Source organism: Notamacropus eugenii, chromosome 5 (genome assembly GCF_028372415.1).
Source record: "Notamacropus eugenii isolate mMacEug1 chromosome 5, mMacEug1.pri_v2, whole genome shotgun sequence".
NCBI lineage: Eukaryota > Metazoa > Chordata > Mammalia > Diprotodontia > Macropodidae > Notamacropus > Notamacropus eugenii.
The window spans coordinates 147,606,547-147,628,726 of NC_092876.1; the positions used below are offsets into that span (position 1 = coordinate 147,606,547).

At 36.7% G+C, this 22,180-nt stretch overlaps 1 protein-coding gene across 2 annotated transcripts in view; it reads left to right on the forward strand.

Moving 5' to 3' along the window:
• Nucleotides 1–22,180, forward strand: part of CWF19L2 (CWF19 like cell cycle control factor 2) — a 127,349-nt gene that overhangs the window by 102,169 nt on the left and 3,000 nt on the right. For both annotated transcript variants that reach the window (XM_072611210.1, XM_072611209.1), the window contains exons 15-17: nucleotides 10,668–10,823; nucleotides 13,217–13,297; nucleotides 20,370–20,471. In XM_072611210.1, the coding sequence (XP_072467311.1) occupies nucleotides 10,668–10,823; nucleotides 13,217–13,297; nucleotides 20,370–20,471 (339 nt within the window). The remainder of the gene's footprint in view (nucleotides 1–10,667; nucleotides 10,824–13,216; nucleotides 13,298–20,369; nucleotides 20,472–22,180) is intronic.

A 22,180-nucleotide genomic window follows, 5' to 3' on the forward strand; every position in this document is an offset into this window, starting at 1 on the left:
AGACTCCTTAACTGAAACATGAATCTGGAGTGGCATACCTTATTCAAGTGAGCGAAGTAGGTCAAAGGGGGAGGGGAGTATTGTATATAATCAGTCAAGCAAGAAAGTATTAAGCTCCTTCAAGTTTTAGGCACTATACTAGTCACAGAGGATAGAAAGAGAAATGTGAAACAGTTGTGTCCTCTGAGAGCTTACAGTCTAGCTTGGGTAGATAACGTGAACATATGTAATGATATAAACAATTGATAGAAGGTAATTTTTTGGGGGAGGGGTAGGCAGTTACTAGTATCTGAGACATAAGGGAAAGCTTCTTATGTCACTTATGCTGACCCTAGAAGAAAGCTACAAATTTGAATGAATGAATAAAACCCACCTTGCAGGCTTATTATGAAGAGCAAATGAGATGATAATTGTGAAGTGCTTAGTACAGTGCCTGGCACATAGTAAGGATTATATAAGTGTTAGCTTTTGTTATTATTGTTAATAAATAAAAAGTACTTTATTAAGTACTATGTTCTAAGCATTGGAAATACAAATAATAAAGTCAGACAACCCTTGCTGTCAAGGAGTTCACATTCTAATAGGGGAAACAACACATACGGAAGGTTTCTGCTGCAAGTCTTAATGGAAAAATCCCATGGTCCTTATGTTGTAGCAACAAAGTAGATGGTAATGAAATCTTTTTTAATGTCATTTCCACTGATAAGATTATCTCAGTCTCTGAACTATTTCACATGACAAGGGCTTTGCGGGCAAGAAGTTTATTTTCTGGGTCCTCATTAGTTGTGACTTCAGTACCTACAGAAGCAGTTACGAGGCTGCATCTCCACAGGATTTTCATCTCAGGATGATCATTATGGAAGCCAGATGGGCCAACTCAGGACTGGTGGTCAGCAGGGGTTGGGGGTGATGCTATATCTTGAGCTGTTGGGCATACTTGCTACTAAGGTGGTGGTGAGGAAGGTAGGTCCCTCCTTTGTAGTGTTTACTTCCCTCAATAATGGCTGCAGGGCTCAAAATGCAAGTAGGGACAGTGATATGGGATCACTGCTGTTCTTGTGGTTCTTTGATTCAGGATCCTGGGCTATGTCCATTAGTGTCTAAAGGGAGATGGTAGTGCTAGTGTTTTGATTTACTTGACACATAATGCCTACTGTGTCTTTCTCAGAATGCTTTGCTACTTCAGCTGTAGCCTGGCTTGCCTGACTTGTAAGTGGTTGTTAGTTCATAGCTGGTGGGGATGCTGGCCCCTTTTTCACATCAGCTTCTTTCCTACATGTGGGCTACAAGGGTGGAACTAGAAACAAGAATAGTGACTTGGTTGGTGCTGCCACTCTTGCTTGACTTTCTTGGACTTACCTTTCAATAACTGGCAGTTGATCAGCAGTTAGTATTGGTGATAGCAAGGAAGATGGTCTCCTTCTCCACAGTAATTACTTCTGTGGCTTCTAGGCCTAGACTAGAAGTGGGGATAGTGATCTGGAGAGCACTGATCTTCCCAAGGCTAAGATGTAGGGATGAAGGAATGTGTTAGAGGAATGAAGGGCAGACAGTACAGTGGCTAGAGAGAAGAGATGAAATGTCATATACAGAGAATAGAATAGAACAAGCTATAGGCCACTGAGCTTGACTTTGATTTATGGAAATTCTCGAATGTATTGTTAAAGTTAAAAAGGGGAGTGGTGATCACATAGAAGGAGAATGACTTTATCAAGGATAAGTCATGCCAGATTTACCTGATTCTCTTTTTTGGCAGGTTTATTAAATTTTACAAATCATGATAATAGATAAAGTTTCCTATATTTTTTTCAAAGCATTTAAGCATTGTGGAGTAGCAGATGGAGGGCCAGCTTTGAAGTCGGGGCATATTACTTAACCTTTCAGTAAAGGTGCTGACCTGCTTTGGTAGAGAGTTTCTTCATCTGGGAGTTCCCTATACCAATGAAATCTTAGGTCTGATCCCTAGTTCCCTATCCCTTATAGATTTAGAGTTGGTTGTGCCCTTATGGTCATTTAGTCTAATCCTTTCATTTTGAAGATGAAGAAACTGAGGCCCAGAGAAGTGCCTGTTCTTAGCTCATGCAGGATGTGATAGTATTTTAATACTATTCTTGTGCAAAAGATAGATATAGGCTAGAAAGATGATAGCACAGTGAGATGAATTTGGAATTTGTTGGCCAAACTCAGAGTAATTGTTAATAATTCATTGTCAGGCTTAGTAGGAAGTCCCTAGTATAGTACTCCAGAGATCTGTTTTTGGACCTGTGCCATTAAACATTTTTTTTATTTAAGTTTTCAACATTCATTTCCATAAAATTTTGAGTTCCAAATTTTCTCCCCATCTCTCCCCTTCCCTACCCCAAAACTCCAAGCATTCTAATTACCCCTATCACCAGTCAGCCCTCCCTTCTAACATCCCTCCCTTCCCTTATCCACATCTTCTCTTTTGTCCTGTAGGGCAAGATAAGTTTCTGTACCCCATTACCTGTATTTCTTATTTCCCAGTTGTATGCAAGAACACTACTCAACAGTTGTTCCTAAAACTTTTGAGTTCCAACTTCTCTTCCTCCCTCCCTCCCCACTCATCCCCATTGGGAAGGCAAGCAATTCAATATAGGCCATATATGTGTAGTTTTGCAATGACTTCTGTAATAGTCATGTTGTGCAAAACTAACTATATTTCCCTCCTTCCTATCCTGCCCCACATTTCTTCTATTCTCTGTTTTGACCTTGTCCCTTCCCAAGAGTGTTGACTTCTAATTTCTCCCTCCTCCCATTGCCCTCCCATTATTCCCCCCACCCTGCTTATCCCCTTCTCCCCCACTTGCCTGTATTGTAAGATAGGTTTTCATACCAAAATGAGTGTGCATTTTATTCCTTCCTTGAGTCAAATGTGATGAGAGTAAGCTTCATGTTTTCTCTCTCACCTGCCCCCTTGAGGGGCCTGAGGCCGGAGCTATGGGAAGGCACTTCTCCCTTCCCAGCCAGCTGAAAAAAGCCTGTCACTGACGTTTGTTGCCTGTGGGTTGAGGGATCTGCGAACCAGCTGCTACTGCTACTGGGGATTCCGCCCCCGAGGCCTGCTCGCATCCTCCTCCCAGAGCCATGCTGCGCAAAATCTCCTCCACTCTGTTGTTTTCCACTTCTGCTGCTCTAGAATTTGTTGAGAGTCTTTCTTTACAGGTATTTTATGGGCTGTGTGGGAAGAGCTAGTATATGTATGTCTTTCTACTCTGCCATCTTGGCTCTGCCTCCACCATTTAACATTTTTATTAATCACTTGCTTGAAAAAAAGGTTAGATGCCATGTTCATCAAATTTGGAGATGAAACAAAGTTTGATGTGTATATCTTAAATGCCATATCTTATTATCTTTGCCTAATCTTTCTCTTTCTTCACATCTTTACTGCATTTGACACTGTTGATTGTTTTCTCCTCAGGATTATTATGATACAGAACTCTCTTGGTTCTTCAAGCAGCCTTTCTCAGTCTCTTTTATTGTCTCATCATCTCTCTAATTGTGGGTATACCTCCCCAAGTCTCTGTCTTGGGTTTTTTTCTCTCTGTATTATTTCTGTGAGTTCATCAACCCTTATGTGTTTAATTATTATTTCTATGTAGATGACTCAGTTATATATATCCAAACCAAATACATACATACATACATACATACATACATACATATATATATATATATATATATATAAATAATCTCCACATCTCTTCTGAATGCCATTCCCATGTTTGCTACCTCTTGATCATTTCAAACTGGATATCCCATAGATGTCTAAAACTTAATATAGCCAAAGCAGAACTTATTTCCTCCCATTCCTATACTTCTAGAAACTTCCCTGTTTCTGTCAAAGGCACTACTATCCTTCCGGTCACTCAGGTTTGCATTCTTACTGTTGTCCTTAACTTTTAACTGTCCTGTAACCCATACATCCAGTCGTTTGTCAAATTTGTCATTTCTAACTCTACAACATCTCTCTCATTTATCCCCTTCTCTCTTCTCACATGGTTAGCACCATTTGTTAGACCTTTTCTTCACCTTTCTCCTGGACTATGGCAATAACCTTCTTGTGTTTCATGCTTTAATTTCTCTGCTTGCTCCAGTCCACCCTTTAATCATCTTCCAAAGTAATTTTCCTTAACCACAGATCTTACCAAATCACTTTACTGTGACTACCAGTCGCTTCTTCTATTTAATATAAACTCCTCTCTTTGCCTTTTCCAGTCCTTCATTACCTGACCACAGCCTATATTTTCAGCCTCATCATATATTACTAGCCTTCCTGCATTCTGTGGTCCAGTCAAACTGTCTTCTTTTACTTATGGCACTCTACTGTCCATCTCTCTGCATTGGCATATGGTGTTTCCCCCTGTGTCTGGAATGAATTCTTTCACTTGTACCTCATAGAATGTTTCACTTCCTTGATGACTCAGCTCAAGCACTACCCTCTATGAGGCTTTTCCTGAATCTACTCCCACCTGCCAACTTCTAATGCCCCTTTTTCCTACATAATTTGAATCGAAAAGCCTTGTATTTATTCTGCATATACATATATTCATACATATATTCATCCATGTAAGCTGTTTGAATGCAGGAACTGGTTGTTGTTTTTGTCTTTGTATCTCTAGTGCCTAGCATAGTGCCTGACACATGGATATTTATTAAATGCTTGTTGATGATTGATTGAGAAAGATGGAACCATATGCAGACTCTAGTAAGATAAAATTTAATGTTGATAAATATTAATTATATATTTTGTTCCCTGCCTAACCCTACCCTCCGGTCCCCCCGTGAATTTAACAAGTACAAAACTGGGAAGGCATGGTTAGCCAGTGGTTTGTTTAGGAATATCTGGGAGTTTTGTTGGAATGAGTATCAATCATTAGTGTCACATGACAGCCAAAAAATGCTAATGCAGTCTTGGGCTATCTTAAAAGAGGAATAACTTCTAGGAATAAGTAAGTGATAGTTCTGATATTCTCTGCCCTTGTAAGACCACATGTAGAATGTTATAATTAATTCAGGGCATTTATTTTATTTTAATAAATAATTTATTATATTATATGTTATATTACATATATTATGTAATTTTATATATACATATAATATTATAAAATAAAATTTAATAAGTAATTTTAGAGAAAGACTGAGGGCTGAAGAATGTCCTAAAAAGGCAGCCAAAAATACTGAAATGCCTCAAATTCATACTGTATGGAGGAGTACTAGAGATGTATTCAAGTATTTGAATGGCTGTAGTGTGAAAGAGGGATTAGCTTTGTCCTATTTGGCCCTAAAGGTCCAAAGAATTTGAAGCAGTAGCTTGAAGGAGCACTTATTTACTTGATGTCAGGAAATACTTCTCCAGAATTAGAAAAGTAGAAAGTATCTGTGGTAGAATGGGCTCCCTTGTGAGGTGGTAGGTTTCTTTGCCTTGGAGATCTTCAAACAGGGGTGATATGATAATTTGTTGAGTATGTTCTTAGAATTCTTTTTTATATATGGCCGCTGAGACCTTTTTCAGATATGAAATTCTTTGATTCATTTATCCTGAGAATTGTTACAACTACCTTCCTAAATGAGTAATTTGGAGGTAAGATTATAAAAGCTGAAGAATGCTTGATGAATGTAGAATCAGAACAGAGAGAGCTTAATGTTTCTAACTAATATTACCATCAGGTTAGGGTATCCTGATGAATTGTCTTTTGTATTCAGTTGCTGTAACAGCAAGGACCCTGGCATACACAAGAGGACCTGTTATGACAGATTCTTAGATCTGCTTTTCTAAAAGGAAAGCAACTTTTGAGGGGTCAACAATCATTTTCATCAAGCACATATATCATTCACTTAGTTCAAGGGACAAAGTCAGCACCCTGAACTTCAGAGAAAATACAAACAGAGGAACAAAGATCAGCCAAGAGACAGGGCTTCCAGCTATCTGACCATAAGCCATACATGCATAGTTACCAGAGAGAGAAGCACCAGTATCTGGGTTTTCAAAGCCCAAGGGCTCCTTAGCTGCTGCCCAGAGTCTTATCTGGCCAGGAAAACAGTTGCACTGAGTGAGCCTCAAAGTAAAACCTCACCTCAGAGTATTTACACACTTTTCAGGGCCAGAGGGCATCACAACCCTTGAGAACCAGTGCATTAGAAATTAACAAAAGGTGTGGGCCTCCCCAATCAAGCTTTCCTTAATGGGCAGGCTTATTAATGAGTGAGGAAGATTTTTAACTCCGATTAACATTGCAGTTGCTATTATGTAAAAAAGCAATATCCACTGGCCCAGAAGGAGAGTATCTTCTTCCTTAAGGGTGCTGAATGATTGAGAGTTATTTTCTGTTTCTTAGACTTATCCTTGGTATTGTTTTTAATAGAATTTTATCTTGTTTCATATTCATATCACCTTGGTAGTGTTTTATTTTTTTTTAATTTCAATTTATAATTTATTTTTCAGTTCTCAGCATTCACTTCTACAAGAATTTGAATTCCAAATTTTCTCCCCATCTTTCCCCACCTCCCACCCCAGGACAGCATGCACCCCATCCACCCCTTCCCCCATCCTGTCGTCCATTCTGTTACCCCCTTCTTCTATTCCTCTCCCTTCTATCTTCTTTCAGGGCAAAAATAGATTTCTATACCCCATTGCCTGTACATCTAATTTCCCAGCTGCATGCAAACAATTTTTAACATTCATTTTTAAAGCTTTGAGTTCCATATTCTCTACTTTCTTCCCTCCCCCCCACCCTCATTGAAAAAGCAAGCAATTCAATATAGGTCATACTTGTGTAGCCATGCAAAACACTTCCATAACAGTTATGTTGCAAAAGACTAACCACATTTCCCTCTGTCCTTTCCTGCCCTCCATTTATTCCATTCTCTCCTTTTAACTGTCCCCTCACAATAGTGTTTGCTTTTGATTATCCCTTTCCCCAGTTTGCTGCCCTTCTATTATCTTCCCTCTCCTATCTTCTTCCCCCTTGCCTTCCTGCAGTAGATTTCCATATCCAATTGAGTGTGTTATGCCCTCCTTAAGCCAAATCTCATGAGACTTAGGCTCACTTATTCCTTTTCATCTCTTATCCTCGATTGTAAAAGCTCTTTCTCGACTCTTTTATGTGAGATGATTTGCTGCATTCCACCTCTCCCTTTCTCTTTCTACTAGTACATTCCACTAGAGTAAATTTTGTTTTTTAGGTATTCTCCCTTCATATTCAGCTCACCCTGTGCCCTGTATGTGTGTACGTACAATACATACATATATACATACATGCATACACATACCCACATATATTATATACACATATATACCCATACACACATATATACCTACACATAAACATACACATATATAATATATGTATACATATATACATATATATGTACATATGTGTGTACATATATGTATATATTCCTTCTAACTACCCTAATACTAAAAAAGGTCTCATAGGTTACAAATAATATCTTTCCATATAGGAATGTAAACAGTTCAACTTTAATGAATTCCTTATGGCTTCTCTTTCCTGTTTACCTTTTCATGTTTCTCTTGATTTTTGTATTTGAAAGTCAGATTTTCAATTCAGCTCTGTTTTTTTCATCAAGAATGCTTGGAGGTCTTCTGTTTCATTGAAATTCCATTTTTTCCCTTGACGTGTTATACTCAGTTTTGCTGGGTTGGTGATTCTTGATTTTAATCCTACCCCCTTTGACTTCTGGAATATGATATTCCAAGTCCTGCTAAAGTCTTAATGTAGAAGCTGCTAAATCCTGTGTTATTCTGATTGTGTTTCCACAGTAATTGAATTGTTTCTTTCTGGCTGCTTGTAACATTTTCTCCTTGACCTGGGAACTCTGGAATTTGTCTACTATATTCCTAGGAGTTTTCCTTTTGGGGTCTTTCTCAGGAGGTGATTAATGAATTCTTTCCATTTTTGTTTACCTTCTGGTTCTAGAATATGAGGGCTGTTTTCCATGATAATTTCTTGGAAGATGATATCTGGGCTCTTTTTTGATCATGGTTTTCAGGTAGACCAAATTGTCTCTCCTGGATCTATTTTCTAGGTCAGTTTTTCCAGTGAGATATTTCACATTGTTTTCTATTATTTCATTCTTTTGGTTTTGTTTTATAATTTCTTGATTTCTCATAAAGTTATCAGCTTCCATCTGCTCCATCTTAATTTTTAAAGAACTATTATTTTCTTCAGCGAACTTTTTGGACTTCCTTTTCTGTTTGGCTAATTCTGCCTTTTAAGGCATTCTTCTCATTGTCTTTTTGGATCTCTTTTGCCATTTGGGTTAGTCTATTTTTAAAGGTGTTATTTTATTCAACATTTTTTTGGGTCTCCTTTAGCAGGCAGTTGACTTGTTTTTCATGATTTTCTTGCATCACTCTCATTTCTCTTCCCACTTTTTCCTCCACCTCTCTTACTTGATTTTCAAAATCCTTTTGGAGCTCTTCCATGGCCTGAGACCATTTCATATTTTTTTTTGGAGGCTTTGGATATGGGATCTTGCTGTCTTTCTCCATTTGTATGCTTTGGTCTTCCTCATCCAAAAGAATGAAGAAAATACCTTTTCACCAAGAAATTAACCTTCTATAGTCTTTTTTCCCCTCCACCCCCCTTTGGGGCCTTTTCTCAGCCATTTTCTTGACTTTTGAGCCCTTTGTCAAGTAGAGGGTCTACTACCCCAGGCTTTAGAAGTTTTGTGCAGCTCTTCTCTGAGATATCTCTAGGGACCTGTATGTTCTCAGTTCTTGAAAGTGGAGTAATCAAGGGAGGAGTGTTTACTCCTCTCCTGACATTTGCTCTGGTCTGTGAGCAACCACAAGCACTCTTTTCTGCCCTAGAACTGTGAGTCGGATTCCCTGTCCACAGCCACCACCAGTTTCACCATGGCAGCCCTCCTCCTCATCCCAGGACCTCCACTCAGGACTGAGACCTAGATCAGCTACTTGATTCCCCCACCATCTGTAGGCCGTGAGCTCCAGAAGATGCTGCTGCTGTGGCAGTGGCTGCTGCTGCTGTGGCAGTGGCTGCCACTGCCCTGGGGCTGGGTGTGGACCACATTCCCCTCTCACCCAGGTGAGAGAACTTTCTCATTGACCTTTTAAGCTGTCTTTGGCATTTGTGAGTTGAGAAATCTGAAAAATGCAGCAGCTGCTCATGATTCAGCACCCTCATGCCTTATCTGTGCTCTACGCTCTACTCCGAGCCAGGTGCCATAGACCCTTCCTGTCAGCCTTCCAGGTTGTCTTGGGCTGCAGATCTGTTTTACTCTGTCATTTTGTGGCTTCTGCTGCTCTAGAATTTGTTTAGACTCAGTTTGTACAGGTATTTTAAGGGATTTAGGGGGAGAGCTTGAGCAAATGCATACTTCTACTCTGTCATCCTCTCCTTGGTAGGTTTTTAGAAGAAACTGTGGTCATCTTGATTAAAATTAGTTTCCTACTATCCAATATGTAACCTTTAGGCCAAAGGTGATTTGCCTGTTCCTAGGATGTGGACTGCCTGAGATTTTTAGCCTAATTCTTCATCCTCTTCCTTCTTCTCCTCCTCCTCCTCCTCAAGCTATCTCTAGTTAGGTTACAAAAAAAAATTAGGCAGTATTTGTGTCCACTTGACTCTGTGAAAGTATATGAAGCTCTGAAAGACATACCCCCAAAAGTTTAATAGCAAAGAGGTGGACCACATGTACAGCAAAATATTTATAGCAGTACTTTTGTGTAGCAAAAAACTGGAAACAAAGTAGAATCCTGTCCATTTGGGAATGGCTAAACAAATGGTGATACATGACTGTTAGAGAATATTACTGTACCTCACAGAACCAATGGACATAATATAGAAACAGTAGATATGATGAATATAGAGACACATGGAAAGACTTGTATGAATTGATGCAAAGTAAAGTAAGCAATCAGGAAAACAATGTACACAATGACTAAAACAATGAAAATGGAAAGGACAACAACAAATAATTGAAAGTGAATGTTGTAGAATTTATATTGAGCAAACTTGACCCGAGAAAAAGAGTTATGAGAAGGTCCCTTTCTCCTTTGCAGAAGTAGGGGGGGATGTCTGTGAGTATAAGATATTGCACATAACATCATACTTTTCTTTCTATGTTGTTTAGTTTTATGGAGCATTTAGTGTTTCCTTTACTCATAACACTGTTATAAAGTACAACTGCAGTAGGAGATATAGATGATATAAAAACAAAAGCTGTCAATAAGTTTTTGAAAAGATAATATAGGAAGCTGCTGAAATCTAAACTGTCACTGTCAATGCAACATGAAATTGTACCATTCTTAAGAATAGTTGTGTCTTCAGTGTCAATATTTTCACTGATTTTAAGAAATGTGATCAATGACCTTCACTAGGAAGAACATAAAGCTTTCACTCCAATTACTGTTTTTTAAGTCTTGATCAGGATTCTTTGTTCATTTCTCTCCACTATATACTTTATTCTGGTATTATTTTTGTTTTGTTTTGTATTCCTAAAAGACATTGCATATTTTCTTTGTATTCTGCACACTCAGTCTTAATTGTAGGCCTACTTTGCTTACTCCTTTTGTCCCTTGGCCACAATGAGAAATTTGTTTGTACTGTTTCATATTTTTGAGTGGAATTTGTGTGTTCTACTTTTTTCTATCTTCTTTTCAGAGTTTCAGAAAGGCACTGGTGAGGATGTTTGAAGATAAAGAACTAGACTGCATCTTTTTAGAAACAAATATGAATATGCACAAACGATATCACATGGTTTATGAGTGTATTCCTCTCCCAAAAGAAGTTGGAGATATGGCTCCCATCTACTTTAAGGTATGTGAAGATAACTTCTCAAATGCTTTCATTTTTTCCTGTATAGCACCCTACTGACAATAGAGTTTTCTGGATGCTTTTCTTATTTTTTCTTATGTGTTCATAACATTTGTTTCTCATTATTATATTAATCATTGAGTGAGATTCAGTATAATGTTACATTCTGAAAAATTGGCACAAGAAGTTAAAATTTTTTTCACTTTAAATTATACTGATCTTTTAGTAGCAATAGTATAAAGTAGTTAGTTGTATTTTCAGTTTTATTTTTCATTCCTCTTGTAGAACTCAGATTTTACTTTAGAATATTCTCAAGTAATAAGTGTATTCATAACTCTAGAGCACTTATAATTTGGCACAGGAGCCAAAGATAGCAAGGTACAAACAGTACAAATTGCGAATGCCAGGATGAATTATTTTAGTAACTTCTCAGTATATAGACATTCATGATAAGTCTTGACAAAAGAAATCATATCTTTAGACTTTGACGTACGTTTTTTGGATTACAATAAATTGATGATAGTCATTAGCTGATTAAGTTGTCACTATCAAAAAAAAATCCTAATACCTTTTAAAAAGATACCCATTTGTTTATGCTCCGGAGTTTACTGCCATACTGAATGTTTAAAGGCTCCAACATCCTTCCATTCTGAGCCAATTGTCCAAGCATCAAATGATATGTAAAGTATTAACATAATGTGCAAGTATGTTTTGTAAATTGGTTAGAAGAAATAGAATTGAGGAGAGTGAAATATTTTTAGACTGCATGAAATTTGAAATTCGTTGATATAGGTTCTAATAAAGATATAATAGGTCAACAATAATAGGTCAACAAAGGGCTAGTTTAAAAAATTTAGCCATTTTATTGAAAATGGTGGGATTTTAAAAATCTAAGTATTCTTTTGTTATATAATGTTAGGCCATTAGAATAGGCCAGGTGAAGTATCAGTAGCTCTTCTAAGGCACTGGGGTTTTTGAATAGCTAATAAAATTACTTAATGCTTAGCTTTCAACAAACAAAAGTGTCACATTTATTTTGTTAAATATATTGTATTGAGCCCATTGTATAGGTATTATCATGTTTTATTTTTGGATTTCTATAGTGATGTCTTTGGTGGTTTATTAGGCATCCATGACTTTTATAAGTCCAGGGCCTACCAGACAATAAATGATAATTTAATTATGTTGTCTGATATAATTTCTTTTAGATTATATGCTACCATCTCCACTAAATCATTTATTTGATTACTAAGAGATACAATTACTTGCTTTGTATAAAATGTCTATATTTCACAAAATCATAAAATGATAGAGCTTGAAATGACAAAGAGTTATTCTAGTATGACTACCTCATAATAGAGACAAGGAAGCTAAGTCCTAGAAATTGTCTTTCCTGGGGCCACAAAGAAAATCATTTGCACAGCCTGGACTGAAATTCATATCTGGTGACCCTTCTTGCACAGCTTTTTCCATGACGATGTAAAAGAGCTTTTAGAACATGTTTTAAGTACATGCCCTTCATAACACAGTACTACAGTAACTTGATAGAAATAAGTTGTATTATTTGAATCTTCATTAACAACAAAGTTTTACAAATACAAGTTTCCTCAAAAGTCATTTAATCCTACTCCCTTATTTTGTAGATGAGGAAACTGAATCCAGAAATGCTAAGTAACTCACACAGGCCATACAAGTAGGAAGAAGCAGAACTAATATTTGAACCCATGTCTTTTGACACCAAAACCAGTACTCTTTTTTCATTACCCCATGCTACCTCAAGTTAGGATTTCATGTTGAGATATTTTCAGTTTTAATAGGGATATAACTACAGAATGGGAATGGAAATAATTTAGTGTTGTCCTACTGTCTGTCAGATATTTGTGTAGCATCAAGTGGTTTGTGTCTTCTTCACCTAGGAAGAAGTGCCAGTTTTATATTTCTGAGTATTTCCTGCTTTTGTATCTCCCCCTTTAATTTTCTGCTTTATTATATAGGCAGAAATAATCATGTAGCTTTGAGTGCCAAAGGCTTGTACATTAATTTTTTATATATTTGAAAAATGAACAATTGACTTAACTAATGAATTAATATGAATAGATTTCTTTGAACACAGTTGGATGTGATGTGACCTTCTATGATTAACATTAAATTGAAAATTCTTATTGAGGATAATTATGTCATGAAAAATTGAGCTAGTGTTAATATGAAAGTTAAGATAATATAAGGCATTAAATTCTGATATTTAAAATGTTTAAATCACATAAAATATTTTCAAGTGACTAAGGCTTATGCATTCAGAATAGTAGTTCTATTGATAGTTGGCATTATTTCCTTCTAAATTACCTTCTGTTTATTTCTGTATGATGTTCTCATATTTCAAAAATTATTTTTCTTAGAAAGCTATAATGGAATCTGATGAAGAATGGTCCATGAACAAGAAACTAGTTGATCTGTCTTCAAAAGATATCCGAAAGTCTGTAAGTATCTGCCTTTTTTCTTAATAGCAGTTTGTAGATATTATGGAAATTGTAAAGCACTATAACTCTTCATTTATAATGTTGGGGCACCTAACCCGTGCCGCACCTATACCTACGTGGTAGAATAGGCTTATACATAAGATGTCATCCATATATGAATAGGTTAAATGCCCATTATCAGATGAAAGTTGTTTTAGAGGTTATCTAATCCTAACCACTTATTTTTATAGAAGGGGAAGTTGACAAGTGACTTTGCTTGGGTCACATATTCAGGAAGTAAGAGTTGACATTAAAATTCAGGTTTTCTGACTCTACATAAAGTGTTCCTTTCCTTGTGTTTCTGATCTGGAATGACTTTTTGCCTTTGGCAATGTCTCCTAATGACTTTAATAAAAAAGTTTTGTTGATGCATGGTTCTTTTTAAAGAACAAATAGGGCATCCAGGTGGCACAATGAATACAGTACTGGCCCTGAGTTCAAATCCAGCCTCAGATACTTACTAGATTTGTGACCCTGACAAGTCACTTAACCCCAGCTGATTCAACAACAGCAAAAACCAAAACAAAATGATTTAGTTTATTTCCAGATACACTTCTTCTCTCCCTACCCAATGAATTTTCCTTCTCAAGAAATAATTTTTTAAATACAGAAAAAATAACATATAAACCACACCTGACAGAATGTCTGATATTCTGTACTCATAGTTTCCACCTAATTTCGTTTTTCTTGTTTCTCCAAGCTTGATCACTGTAACTAAATAGCATTTGTTTTTATTTTATTCTTCTTTCTAGTTATATTGTTTTTATTGAGCATGTTATTTTTCTGGTTCTGTATACTTTATTCTACATCAGATCATTTAAGTCTTTATATTTTTCTCTATATTCCTTATATTTATTTGCTTATAGCCATAATAATATTTAATTACTTAATGTTATAGTTTGTTTAGCTATTCCACAGTTGATGGACACTCAGTATGTTTCCAGGTTTTTGCTTCTACAAACATTGCTGCTATTAGTGTTTTGATAGATGAACTCTCTTTTTCTATCCTTGACCTTCTTGGGTTCTATGCTCAGCAGTGAGGTTGGTGGTATTTTTACCACCTTTTCCCCCTCACATACTTGCAAGTCCAGAATGGCTGGACCAATTAGTAACACTGTTTTTCTGCAGCACCCTCCTTCTCCTCCTACCCCCCAGTATTTACTATTTCCATCTTTTGTTAATGTTGCTAATCTGAAGGTGTGTTATAAAGCCTCAGAATTGTTTTAATGTACATGTTTCTTAATAATAATTTGACAAAATCTTTCATATGGTCATTAATAGTTTGTAATTTTTCTCTTGAAAACTATTCATATTTTTTGAACATTTTCTCCTTGTTCTTATGTATTTGTATAAATTCCGTATATTTTAAATATTAGGTCTCAATAAGAGATATTTAGTGCAAAGGTGTTTCACATTGATAGTTTACTTTTTAAATCTTAATTGTGTGGTTGTTTTTCAATTTCATGTAATCATATCATTTATTTGATCTATTGTTATCATTTTTCCTTGTTTAAGGTTTCTTTTCCTAGCTGTAGATATGAAAGTTTCCTCTATCTGTTTTCCTTCAGTTTTTAAAAACTAAGTGACCTCTTATGTTTTGATGACCTGCCATTTGTAGAAAAGTTGCATGGTTGGCATAATACTGAGAGAGCTAGCTTCAGAGACAAGGAAATCTTACTCAAGACCCACTTCTGCTGCATGCTGACTGTTTGCCCTGAAATACATCTTAATTCACCTTAACTACTTCAGACTATAGGATGCCAAGCAGTTGTTTTTCTGCATTAGTAGAAGAAGTTCCTTTACCAATAAAACTACAGGTCTGAACCAAAAGAAAAATGTCTGTTTCGGTAATATTATGATATCTGTACAAGATGTTGGTTTAAAGTTTTGTTTTGTTTTCTGGGGCAATGAGCTTTGGATGTGGGAAGGGAAGAGGAGGGAAGGCTGAATGTTTGGTTTTTGGTTTTGTTTTGTTTTTATCATCCTCAGCTCATGGCTGTATAAAACCAGAAGGTAGATTAAATTTGGGCCATTGCTTAGCACAGTGCCTGGCACATAGTAATCACTTATTGCCTAGGTGACTGACTGGCCCATGGACTTTAGTTTGCCAACCACTGGTTTATAAATCAATAAGCATTTATTCAGCTCCTACTCTACCGGGAACTGTATTTTATGCTGTTTTTATATAGACAATTCTTTATTTAACCTTGTAAATGATTAGCTGCTACCATCCTCCTGAGCTCATGGTGTGGCAGCACCATGAATGAGAGGAGCTTCCTTATTCTTTCCAGGGAGGTCAGTGAGTCAGTAAGCATTTATTAAGTATCTGCTTTGTGCCAGATACAAAGAAAGGCAAAAGGTAGTCCCTGTGCTATAGGAGATAACAACTTATTAGGGAACACGACATGCAAACAAATATGTACAAACAAGTTATATACAGTTTAAATAGGAAATAATCAATAGAAGGAAGACTTTAGAATTAAGAGGAATTGGGAAAGGCTCTCTGTAAAGGTGGGGTTTTATTTTAGCTGGGACTTAAGGAAATCAAGGAAGCCAGGAAATAGAGATGAAGGAGAAAATGGGGGACAGACAGAGAAAATGCTTGCAGCTGAGAATATCTTATTCAAGAAATAGCAAGAGGTCATTATCATGGGATTTAAGAGTACCTGTTGTGGAGTAAGGTGTAAGGAGACTGGAACAGTAGGAGGGAATTTATGTTATGAAGGAATTTTAATGCCAAATAGAGAATTTTGTACTTGATCTTGGAGGTAATAGGTAGTCACTGCAGTCTATTTAAATATGGGAGAGAGATGGTCAAACTTGCATTTTAGGATAAGCACTTTGATGGCCGAATGGAGGATGTGCTGGATTGGAGAGACTTGAGGCTGGCAAACCTGTCTTTAGGCTATTATAATAGCGCAGTTATGAAGTGATAATGGCCTGAATCAGGATGGCGGCAGAATCGGAGGAGAAAAGGTGGTGTGTTTAGGAGATGTTGCAAAAATTGACAAGCCTTGACAACTCATTGGATAAGGGGAGGGGGAGGATAGAGAGAAAGTGAGGAGTCTGGGATGGCACGTTGGTTGTGAACCTAAGGAACTGGGAGGGTGGTAGTACCTTTGAGAAGTTTGGAAGGAGGCAAAGTTTAAGAGGAAAAATAATGAGAACAGTTTTAGACATCTTGAGTTTAATATGCCTGCAGAGGAGGTCAGTGGAGAGGTTAGGGCTGGATAAGTGGAATTAAGAATCATCCAGCATAGAGACAGAGATAATTAACTTTATATGGGAAGTGAAGAGATCATCAAGTGAAGTAGTATAGAACTTAGATAGAATTGGATCCCTGCAAGCCATATACATATTAACGTAGAAAACTACAAATTAACATTTTCTATATTGCTTTATATTTTTATTTTTATTAAATATCTTCCAATTACATTTTAATCGAGTTTACCAGCACTCTGAAGTGTTGAGGTTTTGACACCTGGGTCCTGCCTCCCAAATACTGCTACCAGAACTCATTCCGTAGAATTTTATTCTCTGTTCCTTTTTCCTGGTGGAAACCATTAAAAGAGATGGAAAAGAGCTGAGGAAATGGTTGGCTTCTCACTTCTATGACTGTATAGGAATTATACACATTTCTAGCCTTTACACTTGGACTTAGATCTCATTTTCCCATGTATTAAAAGCTAACTAGGTTAAAGAGTACTATAATTAAACTGCATTGTGAACCAACCAGGGTTTTTTCATTTGCTGTCACCTGATATGATGACTTTTCTATGGAAAAATATTCTGAACTCTGAAAGCTAACCTTAAAATGAACTTTAGAATCAAGACTGTTCGTAAGTTAGAGATTGCTTTTCAGATCAGAAAACATTAATTATTGTGTCGTATGCCCTCTAATTTCTCCAAAAACAAATCAAATGAATGGAGATGGTAATAGAAATTTGAGTTATTTTTCAAAAAATTCATTTGTTGTCACTGAGATGTTTTTTTTGTTGAACATCCTACATGATAAGAATGAAATTGTTGCTCATAAAAGGAGAAGGAATAGGAATCTGTCACAGATTTTTGTTGTTATTGATAACTCACAAATTTCAGAGAGGGCTTTGTAGCAGAAGCAAATATTTTAAGGGGGATATTTTGTAATTCTCATAGTAGCATTGTTTTGCTATCAGTATAACTTTCTGGGAGAGTGAGGCAATCAATACTTATTTTTAAATGAAAATGAAGTCTGGATAGATGCTGAAATTAAGTAGGCATTTAGATCTTATACTATTGATTTAATCATTACTTCAGCAGATCTCTGATTTCATTATTTGGAAACTCCTTCCACCAACACAAATCACAATTTCTTTATAGCTGGATAAATTATTTTATGTCTTGCCCTGGCCAAAAAATAAATTATCTGGAACCAGTGGCAGGTCTGATGATAAAGACTCAGTCAAAGTGGATGAAAAATAATTTAAAAAATTAAAAGGTGAAAGTTCAGTTTAAATACTTTTTATTTTATTGGTGGTAACACTTGTATTTACCATGATGTCTCAGATCTTACACTGGGTATACTTTGAGAGTAGTCCTAGGGTAGGAAATTGAATCAGATGATCTCTGTAAGTCCTCCTGCTCTTGAAATTTTTGTGTTTGTGGAAGAAATCATGAAAACTTGGGTGTTGGAATAATTCTAAAGGACAATTTTTAGATTAACAAGTTTCCAGTGTCTTTCTAAGTGATTTAAAGTGTATCTGAACATGAGTGTTACACAGCTGACTTATTCTGACATTATTTTAACTTCTGTCACCTCAAAGCTGGAAAAGAACCTTATTTATACTTCTTCCTAAAGCTCTATGTCCCTTCTGGTTCCATAGGGTATTGTGTCTGCTTTATTTGTTATATAACCCACTGCTGATAACGTTTATCTTTTCTCACTGGATAGATTCTTGATCTGTTATAATTTCTAAGATGAGGAATCATTCATGTTATTTACTGTTGGGATTGGAAGTTCAAATCCGTGTGGACGGTCTCGGGCGGGTAAAAGTGGGACTTCTAAATCTTAGAGTCTTACGAGGCCCTCCATGAACAGCGGGGATTCGAGAAGGTCAGACTGAGCTAGCTCGGCTAGCTCGGGTATTTCCGCCTCTCCCCGGGGAGATACGTGATGGGTGGAGTCTCCCTGCCCTCGAGGTCGTCCCGGATCTGGGCACACTATTGTTATCTAACAGCACGGTATTCAGATGCAAACTGTGCGGCTGAAGGTTAAGTAGGATTGAGGAAGCCTGAAAGCTCTCTTAGCACGTGAGGAGCCAAGAGGACAGTAGGCTCCGCTTTCTTCTTTCCTCTCTCCCCTCCCCCTCTCTCCCCGCTTGTACTTCTACTTCCAGTCCCTTAAGATCTTAGCCTCCTTAGGAAATCTCCCCCTCTTCCTCCTAAGGAAGACCCCCTGCACTTGTAACCTAGACCCTGAAATAAAGCTCAACCCTTGTTCGACTCTGGAACGTCCTTTCTCTCATATGAGCATCCGGTTTTGGCCAGCCGAAGACCTCGGAGGTGAGGTAAGAAGACTCGGGTAGCCCACACAGGCCTCTAGGCCTGGCAATTTACAACATAATCTATAAGCGTAACAGTTTCTTAGCTTTTTATATTTTTCTTTCATGACTTGAATCCTTATCTTTGATCTTGTTTTTTTTTTTTTAAATGGAGGCAAGATAGTGACTTATGTCATTGATTTTCATTGCTCATTGTCAGGTATTAGATTGCAATGCATAATGATGTCAGGATAATTATTCATTGCCTCACAATCTACATTCAGTAACTGATTTTTAAAATACAGGGAGTTGTTCTTTCGGGGAGATTTAGCTTCATTAAGAAATCAACACAAAATAAACTATAGAAAGTCTGCACAGGATAGTTGAAATGGCCAATAGGAAATATTTTAATGGTCAATTCATAATCATTTATGTGGATAACTCCCTCCAGTGATGCAGATCATCAGCCAACCATATGATCTCATCTTCTGTGTCTTTTGTCCCTGTCAATCTATAAATCCTCCACGGAACTTATACTGAAGAAGTTGAAGGCCTTCCTTTGCAGCTTTTAATATTCCATGAGTATCAGTTCAGCTTTTAGGATGTTAGCTTCTTATTCCTCACTCTTATTATATGATCAACCTCATTCTTTTCTGCTTATAAACTTATTAGATAATATTGTTAATGGTGTTTCTGGTGCATAAGTCATCATTGTTAATATTATCTAGCCTTGTTATGCTTATCATTTGTCTTCCTGTTGTCCTTTGGTCTGCTTGCAATTTTGATTCTTCAGAGCTTGTGGAGTTTAATGATTTGCAGCTATATAGCATCACCAGAATGATATTGATGTTAAGGATTTTTTAAAAAAAGTTTTGGTGAAACATCTTAGGATCATAGAAAGTAGTATATAATTTTCCAAATGTAATTGGGTTCATTCTCTTCATTTAATTCTGGTTCCAGCTTGAATCATAACTCTCCCATTGCTTACTACCTTGAAAAAACTACTTAACCTTTTGGGTCTTAAGTTTCCTCAACAATAAAATAAAGAGGAGTGGATCAACTAGGAGATCAGTAAAGCATCTTCTAGCTCTAAATTCATGATCCTACAATTCTTGTATGATTCATTTTGAATAGAAGATGAATATTATTTTTAAGACCTTATAGAATTTGAGAAAATAGTAACTATATGAAAGGATTAGTGATTTATTTCCCTAGCCTATCCTCCAGAATTCTTATGGAGAATAGAACCAGAAGGAATTAACTTCAAGAATAGCAGTTAGAGATTCAGAATAGCGGGTCCTGATAAAAGGTTGATATTGACTTAGCCAGAAAGTTAGATTTCTAAATCTCTTTTTCTAAAGATAGAAGATTTATCTTGGGAGACAGGAGTGATAGGTGATGGTAGGTGGAGGGGATTTGTCATATATCCAGGTGAAAGACTAGGTGACTTCTCCATGTGTTTTATACTTCTTGAGTCAATATCCATTTTTAACAAATGTTCTGTTTGTATTTAGGTGCCCAAAGGTCTGCCTTACTTCTCTGTGGATTTTGGTCTTCAAGGAGGCTTTGCCCATGTTATTGAAGACCAGCAGAAGTTTCCTCATTATTTTGGAAAGGTATGACCATACTTACAAATAGTAATAGTATTCCAGAATAGTATATTATAGTATTCCTAATAGTATTCCAGAAATTTATACTTCAGTGTACCTTATAAAAAGGTATTTCAGTCTTCTTGTGTAAAAGAGATGGAGATAGGTATATCTTTTCTGACTTGAAAATTAGAATAGCTAAGTTCCACTTACTTAATTCTGACTTACTTGTCCAGTCCTTTTGTATTTAAAGGACCGTTGCTTGTCTTTCTGTGTTGTTAGGATTATTTGGTAAGTTAAAATTGAGAAGTCAAAAGGAGAGATCTTAATGACACAGAGGCTTGGAACTCAAGCTGCCAGCTTCTTCCTCGTTATTGTTGTTATTATCTTCATTATTGTTATTAATTTGAGAATGTGGCTGCCAAACCAAATTATTTGGTTTATTAGCACACATATTGTTTAATGTCAAAAATTTTTTTCCCATAGTTGAAGCTATTCTGTGTAGCAATTACAACATCTCATGATACCTTCCCTATCTTGGATCTCTAAAGGACTCCATTTAGTCTGCTATTAATGACAACTATAATTTTCTATCAAACAGAATTGAATCTGTAATGTTAGGGTGTTGGCAGGAAACCAGACCTCATGATCATCATTTATTGGTACTTATTGAAATTATAGTTTGGTGAAGGTAGAACACTTGTTTTTCAGTCAGAAGTTCTACATTCAGATCTTGCCTCTGGTACTTGGTTTCTTTGTGCCTTGAGCAGATCACAAATCACTGGGCCCCACTTTCCTCATCTGTAAAATGAAATTCAATTAGATAGCCTCTAAGGTACCTGTGAACCCTTGAATTTGTTTAGTGAATATTGATTAAAACCTGAATTTGTATACAGAAAAATTCAGTTCACCTTGTATTCCTCATGCTGTCCAGCAGCTTGAGGAACTTTCAGCTGTTCTCTTAGAACCTGTTTTTGCCCTCATCCTTCTTTTACCCTGGTTCTTGATTCTCTCTGTGAATCGTGGTCACTGTTGCTCAGGCCAGAACAACAATTAATGGCTTCTGCCCCATGTAGAGTTCATAGGAGGAAGGTGCTCATTATTCTGAAGTCTTCCTAAATTGAAGCTGCAAAGCTGCTAAATAGGGCACCAGAGGGATTAAAGTTTTCACTTTCATTTTAATTTAATTTTATTTTTTCTGGTTATTTTTCTTTTTCAATTGGCCAATCAGTCATCAAGGACTTCATTAAGTGCTTGCCATGTGCAAGGCACTGAGCTAAATTCTGAGACAACAGAGGTCAAAATTAAATGGTTCTTACCCTTGGGAAACTTACATTATAATAGCTAATGTTTATAGACAAAATAAATATAAGCATCCTGGGATTATGAAAAGCTTTATATACAAGGAAGCTGAATCTTGAAGGAAGCAAGGAATTCCAGGATATGAAGATGATGGAGTATAGTTCAAGCATGACTAGTGCAAAGAAACAGAGATGGGATGAGAGAGTAAATATGTGAATGGATGAGTGAATGAGTGAGTGAACAAAAAGCGATTTATTAAATACTGTCTGTGTAAGGCATTATGTTAAATGCATAAGATACAGGTGGAAAAGTAGCAACAGTCCTTCCTTTCAAGTAACTCATAGCATTCCAGGTGTGGGAGATAGCCAGAGAAAAGACTCAGAGCCAAGAGATGGAGTTTAGGTGAGCAGCAAAGAGGCCAATATCACTGGATC